Genomic DNA, 20,415 nt, shown 5'->3' with positions numbered 1-20,415 from the left:
TTGTGTGATTTCCTTCGTGACTTTAATTACTCTGTTACTAATTATTCTGAAATGGAGATAGTATTTATCTCTGACTAATTAACAATCTGCTCTGTAAATTTGCTGGTTTAGCAAATTTTTCATCATTTGAGACATAATTGTGTTAAATTGGAAAGTCATCTTGAGCTTTAAACATTTTTCTTTAATGTTTTATATTTTTTTATGTTGAATGAAGTACATTAACAAGAGCAATTGCACTTCTTCGTTCCATTGATCCCCCTCCCCTAGAGGCTTCCCCCCCCCCTCTCCATTCCAAACGTAAACCTCCAAACACCCTCAATCTCCGCTCCCATAAAAAAATAGATGGAGGAGGATTCATAACTTTTCACTTCAAAGTCAGTAGTGAATTTGAATGATGCATGTAAGAAACTCCCACGCGTTTTTAAATCAAAATGCCAGCGTGAAGGAGTTCGAGTTAACCACCAGTTGCTTTTAGCGGGAAGCCGTCCCCCTCCGCTCCTCCCCTTCCCCCCCTTCCCTGCCCTTTACACACAAACAAACCGGTCGGAACTTGTTCGAACGTTGAGTGAGTTGAGACTAGGTGAGTATCTAGTTGTAAGCTTTATGACGCGTTGACCTTTATTATTTCGCTTTTCTTACACGAAGAAAGAATTGTTTTCGTGTGAGTTGGTCGTTCTATTCTCTACGACCTTCCGTGGAAAGAAGATGTAGGAGATCATTGTCCGGTGTGAGCGTGCCCCTGCTGCCTTGCTGGAGCCGTCCTCTCAAACATTTGTGTCATTTTGTTGTTTTCAGAGCGTTTGTCGATTTCTGAAGGCTAAAATGTCTTTAGAAAACAGCCAGTACACGTTTCACACTCTTCAAAGTGCCAACCAGAATGCTTTCAGGAAAGGTAAGTTTCCCCCGCTTTTCAGGAGTACAGTTTTTAAACCATTTCTACTTGTAGGATCTTCAAATTTCCAGCTGAACCTTACAAATTAAATTGCGTTGCTTCTTGTTTGCATGGAAACATCAGAACCGTTTAACAACCCTCAAATGTGCACTATCGGTCCAAACCCTTAACCTTAATGAACTGCCTTCATGTTTCGATTCAGTGTCTTCTCTTCTGTGTCCTAACATTTAATCTTCGCATGTTCTTTTATCATTACAGTTCCTTTGTTTTTCTTTTTCAGAGGTGGATAGAATTACCAAAGAAGCTGATCATGTTGAATCCAGTGATGAGGAGACTCCTCAATCCACCAACGCTCCCTCTCAGGCTAAACGGGGAAGATTCTCTCAAAGCCAAGACGGCTCTCAAAGGCGCAACCATTGCCCTGTTAGTTCTCAAATGCATTAACTTATACTTGTCCACCTAAATTTAAGCAGGTTAACATTGTTTAAACCCCTTACTTTCTTTCTAGTCTAGAGCCATCAGTGGTGTAGTGCTTGAGGTTCATCTGGACAACTTTTTGTGTCATGATAGCTACAAAGTGGTGCTTAACAAAGAAATAAACTTTATCGTTGGCCGAAATGGTTCAGGCAAGAGTGCCATTCTCACGGGCCTTGTTGTAGCCTTAGGCGGAAGTGCCAGCACCACAGGACGTGGAGCAGCACTCAAGGGTATGTCAAAACTTCACAAGTTTACTGCAAAGTTGATTGTTTCCGTGCATTGTGATGAAGGGATTTATGTTTATTCTGACTTTCAGACTTTGTCAAGCATGGTTGTCCTACTGCCAGAGTGAAATGTATCATCAGTAATGCAGGGGCTTTAAATTATCATAGGGATCTTTATGGAGACAAGATACAAGTAGTAAGAACTATCCAAAGCCAAGGTGGTTCAAGCGTCAAGCTGCTTTCTGAAAACGGTAGATTTTTTTGTGGCTTCTCTGCTTATTGTGTGTGAAAAAAGCCTTGCTATTTAAAGATGAACCCAAACTGAAACTTTATTACTTATTTTTCTACAGGGAAACTTGTCTCATCAAAAATGGATGACTTAAAATCCATGACATTACATCTAGGCATTCAGGTTGATAATCCAATAAGTGTTCTTGATCAAAACACTGCCAGACACTTCCTCAACATGAGTAAGCCTTCTAACAAATTTGATCTATTTATGAGAGCTACCAATCTGGAGACACTGCAGAAGATATACATCGATATTGCATTGTCTGTTGATAGAACTCACCAGGAGATCAAGAAAAAAGAAAGAGTGTGTTTTCCTATTTAATTTTGAATGATCATTTACCGTATATGTTGCTTTATTTTACAACCACCTTCTGTTCACAGGAATTAGTTGACAACAATGCTGAAGTCATTGAAATCAAAAGAAAATATGACATGCTTCAAGGTCTTGAAGCAGATCGAGCAAACGAAAATATCTTGAAAATGGAGTTGCTCTGGGCAGAGGCAAGTAATGACTACAAAAAGTAGGCAACTTAGTGTAACTTTTTACCAATTATACTGTATTGGTTTCTTTCAGGCAAGAGATTATGGGAGTGCCTTGGCGCGCGCTGAAAAAGATCTTCAGAAAGCTGTAAGAGAGAAAGAGCAACTTTCAAATACACTATCTTCTGAAGAGCAGTCTGAGACAATACTGCAAGAAATAGAGTAAGTCCCACTCGTCGGTTTGTTGATACTTTGGCACAGGAATTCATCTAATTCTTTTACCAGGTCTGCCAAAGCTGAGGTTGATAAGCTGAAGGAGCTGCGAAAAGAAGTAGAAGACAATTTAAAGGAACTTAGGACAAAAATGCAGACTATTAATCAGCAGCAGAGGAAGATTGCCCAGGAGCGGCAAGCAATTGAAAATCAAATCAAGTCAGACAAAACTACACTTGATGCGTACAAGGCTGAAATTGTATCTCAAGAGAGGAAGTAAGTTTCATCATCCTCCTTGTGCTCAATTGGCATAATTCATTGTAGGCTGCAGAATTGATTGTTAACTGCTCTCTTTTCAATTACAGGCTGTTGCCAGAACATATAGACAGGAGGCGGAAACAAAGAGAGGAGATCCATGAGCTGCAGGGTCGAATGCAACAGCTCGAAGAGAATCAGGGTGCTAAGCAAGCTGAAGTGAAAGCACTGCAAGCTAAGGCTGTGGGCATCAATGATACTCTTGATCAGCTGAAAAGAAACCAAAGGAGGCTCGACAGTGATTTGAGTAAGAATCAATTTCCTTAATTGGAAATAAAATTATTTGGGTGTTGATTGAATGTTTGTTCTTCATTTCTTTGATATTCTTTGTACCCAGGAAGCCTCACTACCAATCTTCAGGGCCTTGAGTCTAATGAATCCAACCTGTCCTTGTTTGGGCCATGTATACCAGAGCTTGTAAGGCAAATTGAATTAAACAATCGCTTTAAAAAGAAGCCTGTCGGTCCACTTGGTAAGTTTTTACCTCTTTTTCCCATATTCATAGCTTTTAAGTTAATCTTCTGAACTGCTCTATTTCTGAATTTATTTCATAGAGTTTGTCACATAGATTTGTTTTTCTCTCTTCTGCAGGTTCTTATGTGAAAGTGATGGATTCAAAGTGGACCTTGGCTATAGAGAGTGTGATTGGGGGACGTATGAACACCTTTGTTGTAGATAATTTAGATGACGAAAAACTCCTTCGCAATTTGATTCAGAGAATATGTACTCGGGGTAGACAGCCTGGCATCATTCGAACCAGCTTTCCCACTACGGTGAATTTTCTCTCAGCAACAAAGTAAGTGTATTCTACCTTCCTGTGTATTGATTCTATCCCCATGTTTCAGGTGTATGATACGTCGAGAAGGGCTGCTCGCACTTCCGAGTATGGGAACATTCTGGATGTTGTTGAGATCTCTAATGTAGTTGCTCACAATATACTCATAGAATTGTGCAGTTTGGAGTCTACCATGCTCATTCCAACTGATGATGAGTGCTACCGATTGCTATCTAATTTGACGTCTGTGCCAAGGAATTGTGGAAGGGCTTATACATTGAATGCTGACTCATACTTTCCTGCACCCAACTACAGAACCTATTCATCAAACCAGCGATCTGCGGCATTTTTACAATCCTCCCGGGACTCTGTAATAAGGTAAAAGTCATTAAGTTTGCAATTCAAAATATTCTGTCAATATGTTGTTTGTGTCTATACATTTTCTGTTTCTTTTAATTTTTAGGGAAACAAAGCAAAAAATTCAAGATGCACAAGGGATGCTGCAAGAGGTGAACCAGAAAATGGCTAGTGCGAGAAATGAGTTGGAAACGGTTGACAGAGAAGTGATGCAAAAACGGTCTGCTATGCAGAACCTTGGAAGAGTGATCATGGAGACCAAAAGAAAGCTAGATGAGTTGAAGGATGCTGAACAGCCAGACACTCACTCAATATCTGAGCTCAAAGAAGAACTTGCTGAGCTAGAAAGGAGGCAAGAAGAAAAGCTTAATAAGCTGAATGAATTCCCCTCCAAAATAGATGCGTTGAAGAAGGAAGGAAAAGAAACTGAGAAAAGTGGGAGTGTGTTGAAGCAGAAATTTAAAGATTTCACAGAGCAAATGGAAGCTCATATTCAAAAGAAAACAGCTTGTACTGAGAGGTTGGAAGAAATTAAATCTGCCCAAAGCAACAAGAAACGTAAACTGGAGCAAGTCAAGAAAAAAGAGGAGCAATGTACTACCGAATGCAAAGAGCTTGAAGATAAACTGAATGAAAAGAAGTTGGCTGCTGAAAAATATGAAGAGCATCTACGGTCGGAAGCTTTAGAGAAGGGGTTGGAAATAGAAAGCAAATCTGGCACTGATAGGTACAATCTTTGCTGGATTATTATCCTAAACTGTCTGTACTCTTACCATTTTTTGAAAACTTCAAACTTTGGTTTTCTTGTTTTTCTTTTCTAGGAAAATTAAGGTGATTGATCAAGAGCTCCGTAATTTGTCTAAACGACTTGCAAGCATTGAAAAAACACTTGGTCAAGATGCCGAAAGTACAGAAAAAGAATACCATGAGAAGCTAGGAGCATACAATACTACTAAAAAAAGAATCACTGATCTCAAATCAAATGCTGCAGTAAGTGTGTCACATTTCTTAAAAAGATTTGCCCTAAATGTTTTCAACTTCCATTTCCGTTTTTGTTTTTAGATTATGAAACATGCTCTTGATCAAAGAAAGAGTCTTTACCACACTCAAAAGAGCCTAATGTGTGCTGTAGTATCACACCAATTTACCAGGGTATTAAGGTATCGAAATTGTACTGTAAGTATTTTGTTAATATAACATCACCTTAAATCATAATTCATTGTGTTAGACTGGTTATTTCTGTATTCTGTGTCTGTTTCAGGGAAATGTTAAGGTGAACTTTGAAAGACGAAGTTTGGATATTAGTGTAGGTCCTATCGACGAAGGTGAAAGGGCTGGCTTAGGGACATCATCTCTTTCCGGTGGAGAGAGGTCATATGCTACAATGGCTTTTGTAATTGCTTTATGGAACGTCACTGAGCTGCCCTTCTATTACTTAGACGAATTCGATGTGTTTATGGTAAGTCTTTTGTGTACTTTGTGGTTGATTAGTCAGAATTTCAACACCAAGACTAACAATGTGATTGATTCACATAATGGTGATCATGACGTTTGTCACGTTTGTGTGGCCATGGTGGTGAATCGTGCGGTGTCCGCCCAGCTGCCTGCACCCCTTTACTCTGTCCCATCCTATGTATGTGACTGACAGGATGCACTCTTTTGCTGCCTTTTTCTATTTTGGAGACTGATGGCTACATGTTCTCCCTCATTGTTGCATCCACTCATCACAATATCTTTGTCCTTGAAGCCAAGGCTTGCTTATGTTGAAATTCTGATGAGAAGCATAATGCATGAAGGTTGGAGCTTCTTTCACTGTAAAATCTTTTATGTTCCCATCAGGATATGTTGAACCGGCAAACGGTTCTGACACTGTTACTGAGGTTTGCTAAGCAGAAACGCGGTTATCAGTTCGGGTTTTTAACCCCTCTTGATACCACTGCTGTTTCATCATCTTCAAAAGTGTCCATTTTCAAGTAAGTGTTCTTTTATCCCAACTGAAGTTTGATTCTGTTCTAATAATTTCATTAACATTTTGATATTTTCTTTTCAGGCTTAATGATCCTCGACCTTGAGCACTCAAACAGGAAGATTATTTTATTTTTGTATTTTCTAAATGTATGTTAAGAATTTCCATTTCATAAGTGCCATTTATGCTGCTTTCTCGTTTTATTGTTCCACTTGCACTGGATGTGGGTTGCTTTTCACAAGTCCATAATCCAAGTTTCTAGTTTTATGTTTTAATACACATTGAAATAAAGAAATGTTAAATTAGCTCTGGAATTATTTTTTTCTTTTCTTTTCCTACTGATGTTTAAATGATTCCAGCTGTGCAGTATGCATCTATGTAATTTATTATAAAAGTTAGTGGCTTAGCTTGAAACATTATTTACATCCATGATTACAAAGGTAATTTGTCAGGTCCATTGTCCAAGGACCAACATCAAAGAACATAAAACCAATTGATTATCCTGTTTAATTAAAGCAAAAGAGTGCACAAGATTTCTTTTTGCAGTGAAGACCTTGGCTCAAAAGTTTGGATACTATCAGCTTGCTAATATATAATCACAGCATAGGAGTTTTCTCAACATATCTAGTTTATTCCCATATTACCTACTTAGTCTAATTTCAGTATGCAAACAAGCACACTGGTCTGTTCATACATCAACCATGAAACCAAATTCATAATTGACAAGAAAATGGTGGTAACAGCAATGCAAACATTAGAATGCCTTCAAAATTTCATAGAAACTTCATGAGAAGTACAGCAAAAACTGATCTAACAAGTCAACTTAAATCATCCCACCCTCCTCTAAAATTTGTAACACAAAGACAGAAATCTTGCCCAGTTCAGAACTTACTCTAAAATAGGAGACAAAGGAACCTACAACAATTTATTATCTGTTGTGATCAGTGTCTTAATCACTGATGCCTCTGATTGCAACAGTAATGAAAACAATACTCAAACAATAAATAAGAAAACTAAATACAAAACCTCGACTCTGGAGTACAAAAACTTACTGCCACACATCAAACATGTATTACAAACATACAATGATAAATGGATTAATGTGACAATTTGCATTGCTATCACAGGTCTATCTCAATGTTTCAAATGGGAAATCTGTCACATTCAAAATTAAGTGGTTTGCAGAAGAGGAAATCACTTGGTAGGAAGAACACACAGGGTAATTATTTCAAAACCTGCCATTGTGTTGAAAAAGCTGCACTCCTTTACCTTAGTTATTACTCAATGTCACATCTACCACATGTTATAGCTGAAAAGTACCAGTGCCTCACAACAAATAAACAATAATTGAACCACTGCTCATAAAAATTGTATTTGCCCTCATGAGGTGCACCATACAACCAGTCTGCACCTGAAATGGCATTGCCACATTAAGTGTATCGCAGTGTATCCAAGTAAGGCCTTAGAATGAAAGGCGCAGATTTTAGGGTTCAACAATCACCAGCGCTATAGAAAGCAGATACTGAACCATAAAAAGTCAATTATAAAAGTAACAAGTTAACAATTCATGTCACAAGATATTATGTTCATGAGTTAATTGCACATTTAAAGTCAGAATATTTTCCCATCTTTATCTTCCATTAGCTGAAGATTTAGATGAACTGCTCAGACTTTGTCATTGATTTTCAAAGTAGGCCTGTCTAGTTTATAAACAATTCTGATGATGTGTTGACCCAATATGAAATGAAATCAAAGTGACAACCATAAGCATCACACAACATGGTATAATAACTGGAGCAACTCAGTATCCAAACCGTGGTACAACAGATGCCTGTGCCAACTTAGGTGTTTATATTACATTAAAGGAATGTAGACTTAGACAACAATGAGCAAAGCAGACTTCATGGTCCAAACACAATTATCCAAAGTGGAAATTGTACCCCCCAAATCCGGAATCACTCTGTTGGAATACAGGATTTCCACCTGCAAAGAAACCACCAGGAAATCTTCCGCATGTAGCTGAAAAATAAAAATAACTCGTATTAATTTACAGCCTGATTTTTGAAATAGTAATAATAAATCAATTGAAGAAAATCAATATTACCCCAGCCACTGCCCATCCCATCCATCCCATCAATGTCATCAAAGTCCTGGTTACTGTCATATCTAGCTTTTTCCTTTGGGTCTGAAAGAATGGCATAGGCTTCACCAACTTCTTTGAACATTCTCTCTTGTTCCTGTTTCTCTATGTCTGAAGCATTTGAATGCCTGTCTGTAATAAAGAAATTTGGCAGGTTAGATAAATAAACTTGCTCTGTGAATGGAAATTTCTATGTTCCTAACTAGTTCATATAAGTTTATGCTCCCTACCTGGGTGGTGCTCTAAGGCCCTCTTTTTGTAAGCCTTCTTTATGTCCTCTTCACTAGCTGTTTTGTCAATACCCAAAACTTTGTAGTAGTCCTTCCGTTTCGAGCGTTTAAGAGCTAATTTTGCCTCTTGCAGTAACCGTCTGTGGGCTGCAAGTCAAAGAAAAATTACACTGTAAAGATGCAGAAAGTACAACAAACGCATTGCAGGAGAAACAGAACTATACTTCAGTCTCACCTCGACTTCGTTCAATGCGAAATGCTTTCTCATAGTCTATTACAGCCTCCTCTAGCTTGTTAAGATCTGAGTAGCACTTGGCCCTTCGCAACAGTGCTTTGAGATACTTATCATCCAACTTCAAAGCTGCAGTACAATCTGAAATGGCCTCTTGCAACTTATTCATCTATTTGAAAGAGAAGTCTTGGTATTAGAGCATGATATGCAGATAAATTCATGAGTCAATTTTGATGATAGGGACACACCTTGGAGGATACAGTAGCTCTGTTGAAATGTAATTTGGCATTGGTAGAAGTATTGAGGGGGTCAATAAGAAGTGCTTGAGAGTATAGGTCATATGCTTCCTGATGTTCTCCCGACTTAAAAGCTTCATTCCCTTTTTCCTTGGTGTACTTAAGAGCTCGGGCGCGCTATAGGGAGTTACAGAAATACCAGATTTTGTAGACAGAATATGGTTAACACTGATTTTAGCCCCCACCGTTTATTTTTCAATTTCTCTGGTTCCAAGGCAGACGCACATACTGTACCTTGTAAATATCTAAGGCTCTCTTATGATCAGGAGCTGATTTTAATACATGTTGGAAGTGGGTAAAAGCCTTGTCGACATTATCTTGGTAGTATAAACTCATGCCTCTGACATAGATAGCATCAACATTTTTGGTATCCATTTGAAGGATGTTACTGTAAATAATAATGCATACAACAGTTACATTTGCACTCTCCCCACCAGGTCTCATCACTTGAGCACTTGAATGAAACAACAAGAAAAGATACACACTTGGCAATTTCCTGGGCTTCTTCATGTCTTCCTAACAAAGCGAGTGACTCTGCCTTCATCAATGTGAACCGTTGACAGCCTCGAACAATTTCTAGGACACGATCCATGAGAAAGACAACTGTTCGAAAATCCTGTTTTTCCAGGCATTTGTCAGCATCATCCGAGTATTTCTGAACAGCAGCCAAATTGGCTCGTTCAGGGAGTAGCTGTGGATTGGATGGCTCTATTTCCAGGACTTTTGTTAATGCTTTGTCAGCTGCAGACAAATCACCCAACATCATATAACATTTTGCCAAGCGGAGATAACCCTGAAAATTAGGAATACCACAAATAACTCATTGAAAGTCGTCTTCAAAGTTAAACAATATATTTTGACTCAGCATTTTTAGTCTCACCTTGACAAATTTGGGGTCGATTTCAAGTGCTTTCCTCCCATCTGCCAAAGCATCCTTGTATTGATTGAGCATAATATAACAAGCAGCTCTGTTTCCATAATAGGAGGCATTGTTTGGGGATAAGTCTAAAAAAGAATTGAAAATTGTTATACATATTGCAAAATAAATAAGGCTAATTGCAGTGGGATATAACAAAATCAATTGTACTCACTGATAGCTTCAGTATACAGAGGTAGTGCCTTTTTGTACTGTTTCTTCTTGTACAATTGATTTCCTGCCTCCTTTCTGGATTCAGCCAAGCTAGAAGAAATGAATACATATGACATAGTGCTCTGGTGTGCAATAAACAAAGCAGACTTCAATCTAAAATTAAAATAACTGTTAATATGTTGCAGATATGACGGACAGAAAATCAAGCAAGTAGATCAGCAGGATAAAATTAATAAATCGGATGAGTTGAAAGACCAATTCTCGATGACGAGGCATAAGTGTTAATTTTAAAGAAAATGAACTACTACAGACGAAGGTTAGGTTAGGTGTGTCGTAACCGAAGAAAACGAGTCCCATTGCAAAGCCAAAACTTGGACACGGCAAACGTTCCCATGCAATACTATCTTTAAAACAGATCGTGCAATTAAAAAATTAACAGACGACAACAATTTGGAAAAGTAGGAGGTAGGCACCATGCACTGCCACTAGGCCCTCAATTATTCCATTGATTACTACTTACTCAATGGGTGAAATATCCTCTAATACGGTCACTTCAGGGTCTGCGACTGAAGAATCATCTGGGGCATCCATGGTTTTGTCAAGGATTGCCTCAAAGGTTTTTCCCTAATGATTCAGGATCAGAACAACAGACAGAAGCAGGGCAGGCAGTCGACGACGGTCGCTGCTGCTGCTGCCTGCTGCTACTTCTGATGCTGCTGCTGCTACCGCTGCTACTTTGCCCACTGCTACCCCTCCCCTCCCCCTCTCTCCTGTTCCCCCTCCCCGCCTGGTACGTCCCCGCAACAGACTGGCAACACGCCCAAAGTGAAAAAGGGGGCAACCCCAGGGGCCCAGAAAAATTTTTAATGGCAGAGATGTTGTGACGAGACGCGTTTTCTGGCCTAATTTGGTCTTTTTTTTTTGATCGGAGCACAGTTTTTAAAAGAAAATTAGTGAAATAAATTTCCTTAAAGTTGTGACGAATGCGGGTCACATTTCCCGGGTTATGGAGCTATCAGTGGCAATCACCCCGTAAAACCCTTTTTAATTAAATAATTTTACAAAATTTCGCCGGCGGAGCTATCGGGACGCCTCGGACCGCTAATTTCGTCAAAATCGAATATTATTGGGAAGAGGGGTTTTTGGGTAACTGACAGCATAGGCCTCCCCCTACCCGGAAGTAACATTTTTTAAGTGAATCTTGATGTGGTCGGTTCAAAATTCTTGGAATTTAAAATCAATAGGGATACTGAATTCGTGGCGGTTAGGTTTTTGGTGGCCAGAGGGTTTTTTTTCGGGGAATCTTTTCATTTTACTAAATAACCTATCTAGTTTCGAAGGAGAACACGGTAATTTTCCCCAACGGGGAAAAAATAAAATTTTCGTGCACCCCCACTTCCTAGTCCAAAAACTCATCCAACTTGGCCAAATTGTTTTTCATTTCCGGAAGCTGTTTTTTTGATGTTTTCCCCGGGGCGGGGGATAGCATAAACATACCCCTTTTTTAAATTACTTCCAAACTTCAGGAAAGAACTTAAACCACTTGGTATTCTCCCAAACTTCAATTCCTCTCCAAAGAAGGCAACAAAAAATATACCACTTTTTTCAAGCTCTCGCGAGCGAAAGGCAATCCAGAAATTTTGCCGGAAGGGTCAAAACAGTTGTGGGGCTTGTCGACCGCTGTCAAGAGATTCCAAGACTGGCCCCACATGTCAGCCACGTGAAGGAGAAGAACAGTGTTGGAAATCCTTCAACATTTTTCTGACGAGAAGCTGGATGGGAAGTGAATATAGTTTACTACGCCACCATTTTTAGACCGATCTCAAACAAAAAAGCAAGGCTTGCCAGTTTAAAATCTTTTTAATTAGATTTGTTCGAACATTTGGGGATTCTTTTTTGGAATATTGTCCACAAATGCCTCTGCAAATTCTTTTTACGGATTAAATTCATTTTCCCCAGGCGCTATAAAATTTAATCCTTGATGCAGGGAAAACCGGTTTAAAAAATTTATTTAACCAGGTTTTTTGAGAAGTACTGTTTGGTCAAAACCTAAAAATTTAAAAATACATTAAATATTTTCTTTTTTTCCATATTAAGCAGCGGGGGATAAACGGGCCAAGAGAGAATTCTTTCGTAATTTTATTAACTGAAAAATTTTTTTTAAACCCCCAAAGTCATAAAAAGCAAGCCCTGTTCCCCCAGACTAATACATAAACCAAATAGGTAAAATAAATTCCCCTTTTTTAACATCCAACTAACTTTTCAAATGTCCTCATCACATTAGTCTCCTGGTAAAATATCTGAAATCCCAGTTCATCAACCCTTTTAAGGAGTTCCCCAAATTCCCACTTTATCCCAGTTGATGGGTTGGGGAATAAGTTCATGTGGTGACGGGGGAAAATGTTGCTTATTTTTGGAAATTGTTTGCTGTAATTTAATGTAACAGTTATAATCATCCTGGTTTCACCCTTTACAGGCTGCTGATTTTGGAAGTTGAATTTTAACGAATTTGGAAGGGGCAGGGGCCATTCTTTTCTCAAAGATTATGACCTAGCAGCATGGAATGTACTTTCTCCATTTAGACAAAAAAATTAAATAAAAATTATTTTTCCAAAACTGGCTGTTTATGAATACAAAAATGTAAGTCTTCAAAAATTGGGCGTTTAAATTCAGTTTAAATTTAACCCAAAAGCCAAGTATTTTTCGTCCCCATTGGATTTCATGCATCTCAGTTATCTCAGTGTAAGACATTATCCAAATCTGATTTATTTTTTATGGTGATAATTCACTTGCAAGAAATGGAAAGAGCCTAATGCAGAAAAAAATTGTGCACTATCATCTGCTGCTTGTGAGGAAGCAAAGATACTGGAATACACAACACACAGTAATCAAATCAAAATTTAAAAAAAGAAATCAAACAAACAACAAACAAACAAACAAAATGATGAGAGAGACTATGCTCACCTAATTCAAATTTTGTGTAGAATTTTCAAAATATATTTAATTATTTACATTCGAAAACTGGGCATCCTGGCGCGTCAATACGTCAATACCCCGCGCGAGAGAGACCTCCAAATCATGGGCAAAAGTTTTTCCTTGTGCATCTGAGACAAAAGATTGTGAGAACTTTTCTGCAGAAAAACGGATTTAGAACAAGTTTTATTCTATGGTGTTTTGCTATATCTTGAAAGGTTTCTTAATAAAATAGAAACCGAAGTTGGATGTTGGCATCATTCCCAGCCCCCTGGCTCAAACGCTGTTTGTCAGAGAAAAAATTCTTAAGGAGAAAAGTGTTTAAGTTTTGTGAGAGGAATCGACGCGTGCCATCGCCCAAGTCGTGGTTCGAATCTCCATCGAAAAATTTTTTTTTTCATGCGTAGGACCATTTTTGTCAGTTCCATTGCAAAGATGGCATTTTTTCAAAGCGACTGCTTTTTTCCGGGTGCTGATAGGATAAAAATTGACCAAGATACGGTCCTTTAACCATCTGAAAAGCCCATATTTTCCGATAGTCTAATATTCGGCTCTATTAAACCTACAGCGATGAATTTGTGCTAGAACTAATTGTTTTGTGGCGATTGACAAAAATGTAAAGTTTCAGGTCGATATCTCCAACCGTTCGTAAATTACGGCCAAAGTGCAACTTTGAGTTTTGCCTTTGAGGGCGTTCCATGCAACAGAGCTCGGCCCTGCAGCCGCGAACAGGGTGATGGTTTCAAGTCGCATTTGGAACATACTAGAAGCCCGTGTAGCATCCGAGTTGGTCTCAAAATGACTGGCGCGCCAAGTAGAAGGCCTAGCATCAGTTTCGCATCGTATTTCAAGCGATTTTAGGAAATAACAACGTTCTAAACAAGTCGCGTCGTCTGCACCCATCCAGGTTCTCCCGCCTTCAGGCACGCGTTCTGATTGGCTGCTTCTGGCCCCCACCCACGCCAAAGTGTCACATGACCGCAGTAGCCAATCAGAACGCGTGCCTGAGGGCGGGAGAACCTGGATGGGTGCAGACGACGCGACTCGTTTAGAACGTTGTTATTTCCTAAAATCGCTTGAAATGCGATGCGAACCTGATGCTAGGCCTTCTACTTGGCACGCCAGTCATTTTGAGACCAACTCGGATGCTACACGGGCTTCTAGTATGTTACAAATGCGACTTGAAACCATCACCCTGTTCGCGGCTGCAGGGCCGAGCTCTGTTGCATGGAACGCCCTCAAAGGCAAAACTCAAAGTTGCACTTTGGCCGTAATTTACGAACGGTTGGAGATATCGACCTGAAACTTTACATTTTTGTCAATCGCCACAAAACAATTAGTTCTAGCACAAATTCATCGCTGTAGGTTTAATAGAGCCGAATATTAGACTATCGGAAAATATGGGCTTTTCAGATGGTTAAAGGACCGTATCTTGGTCAATTTTTATCCTATCAGCACCCGGAAAAAAGCAGTCGCTTTGAAAAAATGCCATCTTTGCAATGGAACTGACAAAAATGGTCCTACGCATGAAAAAAAAAATTTCGATGGAGATTCGAACCACGACTTGGGCGATGGCACGCGTCGATTCCTCTCACAAAACTGAAACACTTTTCTCCTTAAGAATTTTTTCTCTGACAAACAGCGTTTGAGCCAGGGGGCTGGGAATGATGCCAACATCCAACTTCGGTTTCTATTTTATTAAGAAACCTTTCAAGATATAGCAAAACACCATAGAATAAAACTTGTTCTAAATCCGTTTTTCTGCAGAAAAGTTCTCACAATCTTTTGTCTCAGATGCACAAGGAAAAACTTTTGCCCATGATTTGGAGGTCTCTCTCGCGCGGGGTATTGACGTATTGACGCGCCAGGATGCCCAGTTTTCGAATGTAAATAATTAAATATATTTTGAAAATTCTACACAGAATTTGAATTAGGTGAGCATAGTCTCTCTCTTCATTTTTTTTTGTTTGTTGTTTGTTTGATTTCTTTTTTTAAATTTTGATTTGATTACTGTGTGTTGTGTATTCCAGTATCTTTGCTTCCTCACAAGCAGCAGATGATAGTGCACAATTTTTTTCTGCATTAGGCTCTTTCCATTTCTTGCAAGTGAATTATCACCATAAAAAATAAAGCAGATTTGGATAATGTCTTACACTGAGATAACTGAGATGCATGAAATCCAATGGGGACGATGTATGTTAGCTTTGTGGGTGATTCTAACCGATTTATCGACCCAATTTTGAAGGTGGTATATGATGTATGATGCACAGCCAGTTTGGAAAAATGTATTGCTTTATTTAATTTTTTTGTGATGAGTAATACATTTATGCGGCTAGTGTCATAAGTCTCTATGAGATAAAGAATGGATCGTCTTCCATTCGTTCAATTCTCGTTCCTATCTCAGTTGTTCAGTGTAACCAGCTCTTGACTGCTATCCTGTTCAGATATTGAAATCTATAGCACCAATTCCACATAAGTCGCATTTTACTGTGGTTATGTGTTAATTATTACAACATCAACTTAAAATTTAGTTGACTGCCTTAGTTGATGAACTAGAAGCAGATATTTTAGGGAGACACAATAATGTGATGCAGACATTTGAAAAAGACATTTATGTTGGATATTTAACATGAATTTATTTTACTACTTCTGTACTGGCTTTTCGGTGAGACTTGCGGACTTCACATTTAATGGTTTACACATTAGTTGAAGTATTGTTCTTGCAAAAGAATTTGATATAATTCTGTTAAATCCTCAAAGTTGGTCAGTTTTACTGCTGTTGGTCGAGTTTTCTTCGTTTTGCTACGCTTGAAGGGTTGTGTTTGTCTGGTCTGCCAGAAATCTCGTCTCTGTCGTCTGCTGACGCCGGCTTCGGGCTGCTGCCGCTCAGACCACTACACAGCAAGCGCACTATGCTTCCATCATCATGCATCCGCCCTCCCCTCCCCGTCTGTGAGGGTGGGGGAAACCGAATCTGTTTCTGTTGCTGGCGTGCGGGCGTTCCCCGCCTGGTACGTCCCCGCAACAGACTGGCAACACGCCCAAAGTGAAAAAGTTGCTAACGCAGTAGCCTCTAGTAAATATTTTATGGCAGAGATGTTGTGACGAGACGACATCTCAATCTGGTATAATATTGAGATCGTATTTTTATGAATCGCGAGCATATTTCAAAACGAAAAAGTTAGTGAAACGTACATTACCTTTTCCAAAGTTGTGCACGAATGTATTTACTTCCGGTTATGGCAGCTATCAGCTTGCAGATCAACCCCGATAGCAGAAACCCAAAATGTTTTTAATTAAATAATTTTACAAATTATGCCGCGGAGCTAGTCACGACAGACCTACGGGATCCTGGTAATTTTGATCAATAAGCTAGCAGAGGCCCATAAAAAAAGTGAATGTTGAGGACACGGCACCGGTGTTACGGGGTGGATCAAGGCTGTCACTAGCCTAGGCCGTCCCGTCTACCGGCTGGAAAGTTACATATTTCCAAGTGCTTCTTGTCATCGAGTACGTTCAAACATTCTCATGGAATCCAAATCAATAGGTATCACTGAATTCGTGGCTGTTTGCTGTTTTAGGTGGTTTCTTATTTCAGAGGGATTTATGAATCTTGACGGGGCTTAACCTCCTTCAAATGTCATTTTACTAGAATAACTTTCTTTATCTAGTTTACTGAAGGAGAACACCTAACTTTTCCACAAACGGAGCAAAACCATCATCACAATTTAATGCACCTCTATTCCCATTGCTCCATTAAAACTCATGACCAACTGTGGTCTTCAAAATTGTGTTTTGCATTTCCTGAAGTTCTGTTTTTTCTTGTTTTCCAGGGATCTATGTGGGGCTAGGCATGACGATACCCTTCGTTTAATTACTTCCAGGTATCTTCGGTAAAGAAGTGTAAAGAATCTTTGTATTCTTAAATCATTCAATGTACCTCTCCAAAGAATGCTGAACAGTCTACCACATTTTTATGCAACTGACTCTTGAAGTTCTGAAATGAATAGCAGATTCCAGTAAATTGTGTTCCAAGTAGATATGGGTAACAAAAACAGTTGCTGTTCTTATTCAAGTCCAGCTCCAAAACGTAAAGATGATTACCAAGAAGAGCCCCACATGCCACGAGAAGGAGAAGGCAGTGTTGGAAATATTCAACATATTTCTGAACGAGAACCAGAAGATTGGGATGCTGATCCATCTTTGCATCCTACAGCTTCAACCATTTTTCTAGAGCGATCTCGAATACAAGAAAGTAATGGAACTTGCTTTTTATCAGTTTAATCATATACTTGTCATACTTATTATGCATTTGTTTGTAATCACCTTCATTTGTTTTTTGTTGTTAGATGGTCTTACAAGGAAGAAGAGTCAAAACCACGTAAGTGCCATCTAGCTTTACAATTCTTTCATTATTAACAGTGTGATGTCAATGATCTCATGGCGTCTATATTTCAGATCTTGGATGCAGGGAAACCTGGTTTGAAAAAGAGTAGTTCCTGTTCAACCATTTATCTTGATGATAGTACTGTTTCTCAGCCTAATTTAAAGAATACAGTTAAATGTGTGTCACTAGCTATTTATTACCATATTAAGCATCGTGGATCAAATCGACAACTTGATATTTTTGATGAGAAGTTGCATCCTTTAACAGTAAGTTTCTATTTAACTGAATATACTTCTTTTTACACTGTCATATTTTTTTATGTCATCAAAATATCCTTGCAGCAAGCACCTGTTCCTGATGACTATGATCAGCATAATCCTGAACATAGGCTCATTTACAAATTTGTTCGCACGTTGTTTAATGCATCTCAACTAACTGCTGAATGTGCCATCATCACATTAGTCTACCTTGAAAGGTAAGCGAGAGTTTTGAAATACCTAGTTCATGAACCTTTTTACTGTTTTAGGGGAGAATGGAGTTCCACACTTGCCCACTTCCCTATCCCTAGTGCATCAGATGGTTGGGTAATCCAAGTCATGTGGTGAGGTGGAGGAGTCCAAATGTTGCTTAAAATCCGTCTTGTGGTTTATGAATAATGCACTTTGCTGTATTAATGTAACATTTTCTGTTATAATTACATCCTTGTACCCTTCACAGGCTGCTGACTTATGCTGAAGTTGATATTTCACCAGCGAATTGGAAACGGATTGTTCTAGGAGCCATTCTTTTGGCGTCAAAAGTTTGGGATGACCAAGCAGTATGGAATGTTGACTACTGCCTTATTTTGAGAGACATTAATGTGGAAGACATGTAAGATATAAAAATTATTATTTCCAATATAGCATGTTACGTCTTTTTGGTTTATGAATACAAATATGTAATTGTCTTACAGGAATGAATTAGAACGGCAGTTTTTAGAAATGCTCCAGTTTAATATTAATGTGCCGTCAAGTGTGTATGCCAAGTATTATTTTGACCTCCGCACTTTGGCTGAAGACAACGATCTTGCATTCCCCACTGAACCTCTCAGTCGAGATAGAGCCCAAAGATTGGAAGCTATGTCTCGTGTTTGTGAAGATAAAATCACTGCCGAAGCAGTGCGCAATGGTTTAAAGAAGTGGAGAAGCTTTGAGACATTAAATGGTCAGCCTTCCAGGCGCAGTGTTGCCATTTTGTCATGATTTTGTGATGGTGCTGTGTAGGTTGTCCCTTTCTTTATTTTTAATCTCTTCCATCTTTGTTGGAGCTATTGTTTCATTTAGCTGCACTGTTTGAAAATCTATTTTTTTGTTTGATAAACAAAATCAAAAGAAATTAATACTGCTATCATTCAATACAGATGGTCATGATCTGTAGAATTTTAAATGGTTTCCACCTCACTTTGTATCTCTAGGATGTGGCTGTGTTAGATGAGCATGTGGGTGAAACAAATCAAATATCTTTTCATAAACTTTGCAAGACGTGCCGAAATTATTATACTGGTTAATTCTTGTTTCTTTTCTTTGCACATTGCAATAGGTTCTTGCTTTGTTACCATGCTGTGTCTATTCCTTTAGAAATTGGCCATAGTTTTCCTAATTTCTGACTGACTAAATTCACCTTTCCGCATCTTTCCTGGGACTGAATTGTGTATCTTGTATAGTATTGGGTACTCATACCCAATATTTGTACTGGTTTGTGTTAGACTGATCAAAGTGTCATATTGAATTTTTTTTTCCTGTCATCTTTTTTGGTATATGTCTACATTCTGACTGGTGTTCTCCCTAAATATTTATTACCTTGTAAGACATGTTTATTATGAATTTTTATATCTGTAAGTGATGTCTGAACCAACATTGTTTATGAACAGCCTAGATGAAGAGTTTTCAATCAATCATGGTAACAAGTAATCTAACACACATGTGATTAATACATAATGCCAAACTTACTATGAAATAATTTCAAATAACCTTGAGACTATGTTTGGCTATGCATTTAAAGGAATGTTTCCAATCCCATTTAAAAAAGGAACTGAAAGGTATACTAACAATTTTACTCATTCGTGGGTACTGAAAACCTCTGATTGTAAGATGCATGCAGATTTTTTAAGTTATTGACAATTGTTCTCTGCTGCTTCTTTTAATGGATGAAAAGATGCACCTTATGATCAGAGTTTTACTGTATTATTATTACTCTTATTATATTTGTATGTGTACTGTTTCTTAAATTTGTTTATTGTTAGTTTCACCTCTTACTATTAAGTGTTTGTTCCAGTAGATTGTAGGTCATTGTTTTCCTGTGAATGAATTTTGATTTACCAAACCCCATCAGTTGTATTCTTAGTCTTTTAGCTGACTTAGAAGTGCTTTGTAAGTCTGTATTTGTGTCTGACATTAACTTTGTTGTTTTAACTTTGTTCTGATATCTAGAAACACTACAACACAGCTCAATAGTTGTTTTAATTTTAAAACTTTCATTGCTTCCTAGAAAGTATAGCAAAAGCAAATTTATTTTTATATGGCTGTAGATTTGTGTAATTTTGAACTGATCAGATTGCATATTCATATTCCTTATTACTTCCTTTGAACTAATCATTGAAACTGTTTGTCCTCTGCTTCCTGTCTGTACCAAATTTGTCGTTTCTTAGTCTGTTTGGGGTTGCCTAAAACTCTGTTTTTTTTCCCCTATGTTTAAAGGTAACAGTGCAGGTTATTTTAAGTTTTTCTTTCTTCATTTACAACTGTGTATACCATATATTTAAAGTAATGCCTTGTTTCATGATTTGTTAAAGATTGGCCACTGTAGTGATGAGTACAGATGTTATTTTTTTTGTGTGGGTTTTCCTGAAGAAATAAAGTGACATCTACTCCTTTGAATGGTACATAGTGACCGCATTTACCCAATTTGATAATAATTCTTTTCACTCCTGCATTGCAATATTACCTAGGGTTTGGTTTGCCCGGTTGAGACGGGTGCTGGGAGTGCTGAGGCACAGTCGAAACGCTGAGTTGTATGATCACTTACATGGAGCAGAAGAC

The 20,415-nt window shown here is 38.4% G+C and overlaps 3 protein-coding genes across 8 annotated transcripts; 2 read left to right on the top strand and 1 right to left on the bottom strand.

Annotated features, from left to right (window-relative positions):
* The first annotated feature begins 458 nt into the window (after positions 1 to 458).
* On the top strand, positions 459 to 6,295 carry LOC117642180 (structural maintenance of chromosomes protein 6). Of its 2 annotated transcripts, none has more exons than XM_034380107.1 (19): positions 459 to 580; positions 796 to 892; positions 1,173 to 1,315; positions 1,401 to 1,599; positions 1,686 to 1,844; positions 1,944 to 2,188; positions 2,266 to 2,385; positions 2,459 to 2,586; positions 2,650 to 2,853; positions 2,943 to 3,139; positions 3,230 to 3,364; positions 3,484 to 3,665; positions 3,738 to 4,045; positions 4,131 to 4,751; positions 4,846 to 5,014; positions 5,087 to 5,200; positions 5,286 to 5,483; positions 5,864 to 5,997; positions 6,075 to 6,295. In XM_034380107.1, exons 2-19 carry the CDS (start codon positions 823 to 825, stop codon positions 6,094 to 6,096), a joined length of 3,348 nt encoding a protein of 1,115 aa, XP_034235998.1. In that variant the 5' UTR covers positions 459 to 580; positions 796 to 822; the 3' UTR covers positions 6,097 to 6,295. The 2 variants fall into 2 exon arrangements, with proteins under 2 accessions (XP_034235998.1, XP_034236000.1); XM_034380109.1 differs by having other exon boundaries at positions 570 to 707.
* Positions 6,296 to 6,477: 182 nt separating this feature from the next.
* On the bottom strand, positions 6,478 to 10,717 carry LOC117642181 (dnaJ homolog subfamily C member 7). The gene is made up of 10 exons (XM_034380110.1): positions 10,499 to 10,717; positions 9,980 to 10,068; positions 9,769 to 9,893; positions 9,374 to 9,681; positions 9,123 to 9,276; positions 8,841 to 9,005; positions 8,596 to 8,761; positions 8,361 to 8,507; positions 8,095 to 8,262; positions 6,478 to 8,009 (listed from the first exon to the last, which is right to left on the bottom strand). The coding sequence occupies exons 1-10, from the start codon at positions 10,567 to 10,569 to the stop codon at positions 7,909 to 7,911; spliced, it is 1,494 nt and encodes a 497-aa protein (XP_034236001.1). The 5' UTR covers positions 10,570 to 10,717; the 3' UTR covers positions 6,478 to 7,908.
* A 4,552-nt stretch (positions 10,718 to 15,269) lies between these two features.
* On the top strand, positions 15,270 to 20,280 carry LOC117642805 (cyclin-Y-like protein 1). Of its 5 annotated transcripts, none has more exons than XM_034381367.1 (7): positions 15,270 to 16,076; positions 16,785 to 17,206; positions 17,301 to 17,332; positions 17,410 to 17,604; positions 17,680 to 17,813; positions 18,056 to 18,208; positions 18,291 to 20,280. In XM_034381367.1, the coding sequence occupies exons 2-7, from the start codon at positions 16,993 to 16,995 to the stop codon at positions 18,577 to 18,579; spliced, it is 1,017 nt and encodes a 338-aa protein (XP_034237258.1). In that variant the 5' UTR covers positions 15,270 to 16,076; positions 16,785 to 16,992; the 3' UTR covers positions 18,580 to 20,280. The 5 variants fall into 5 exon arrangements, with proteins under 5 accessions (XP_034237258.1, XP_034237255.1, XP_034237254.1 ...); XM_034381364.1 differs by having other exon boundaries at positions 15,987 to 16,131; XM_034381363.1 differs by lacking the exon at positions 15,270 to 16,076 and adding an exon at positions 16,157 to 16,305.
* Positions 20,281 to 20,415: the final 135 nt, after the last annotated feature.

Source organism: Thrips palmi, unplaced genomic scaffold (genome assembly GCF_012932325.1).
Source record: "Thrips palmi isolate BJ-2018 unplaced genomic scaffold, TpBJ-2018v1 HiC_scaffold_16, whole genome shotgun sequence".
Lineage (NCBI taxonomy): Eukaryota > Metazoa > Arthropoda > Insecta > Thysanoptera > Thripidae > Thrips > Thrips palmi.
Note: the sequence above shows the minus strand (reverse complement) of the source record. Positions and strands in the feature narration are given on the sequence as shown.

Coding starts and splice junctions, on each gene's coding strand:
- LOC117642181 (XM_034380110.1), bottom strand. CDS start 10,569: ATGGATGCCCCAGATGATTCTTCAGTCGCAGACCCTGAAGTGACCGTA. Junction 10,069..10,498: donor GAGGATATTTCACCCATTGA/GTAAGTAGTAAT, acceptor CATTTCTTCTAG/CTTGGCTGAATCCAGAAAGG. Junction 9,894..9,979: donor TCTGTATACTGAAGCTATCA/GTGAGTACAATT, acceptor ATTCTTTTTTAG/ACTTATCCCCAAACAATGCC.
- LOC117642805 (XM_034381367.1), top strand. CDS start 16,993: ATGGGTAACAAAAACAGTTGCTGTTCTTATTCAAGTCCAGCTCCAAAA. Junction 17,814..18,055: donor ACATTAGTCTACCTTGAAAG/GTAAGCGAGAGT, acceptor TACCCTTCACAG/GCTGCTGACTTATGCTGAAG. Junction 18,209..18,290: donor GACATTAATGTGGAAGACAT/GTAAGATATAAA, acceptor ATTGTCTTACAG/GAATGAATTAGAACGGCAGT.
- LOC117642180 (XM_034380107.1), top strand. CDS start 823: ATGTCTTTAGAAAACAGCCAGTACACGTTTCACACTCTTCAAAGTGCC. Junction 893..1,172: donor CCAGAATGCTTTCAGGAAAG/GTAAGTTTCCCC, acceptor TTTCTTTTTCAG/AGGTGGATAGAATTACCAAA. Junction 5,201..5,285: donor TAAGGTATCGAAATTGTACT/GTAAGTATTTTG, acceptor TGTCTGTTTCAG/GGAAATGTTAAGGTGAACTT.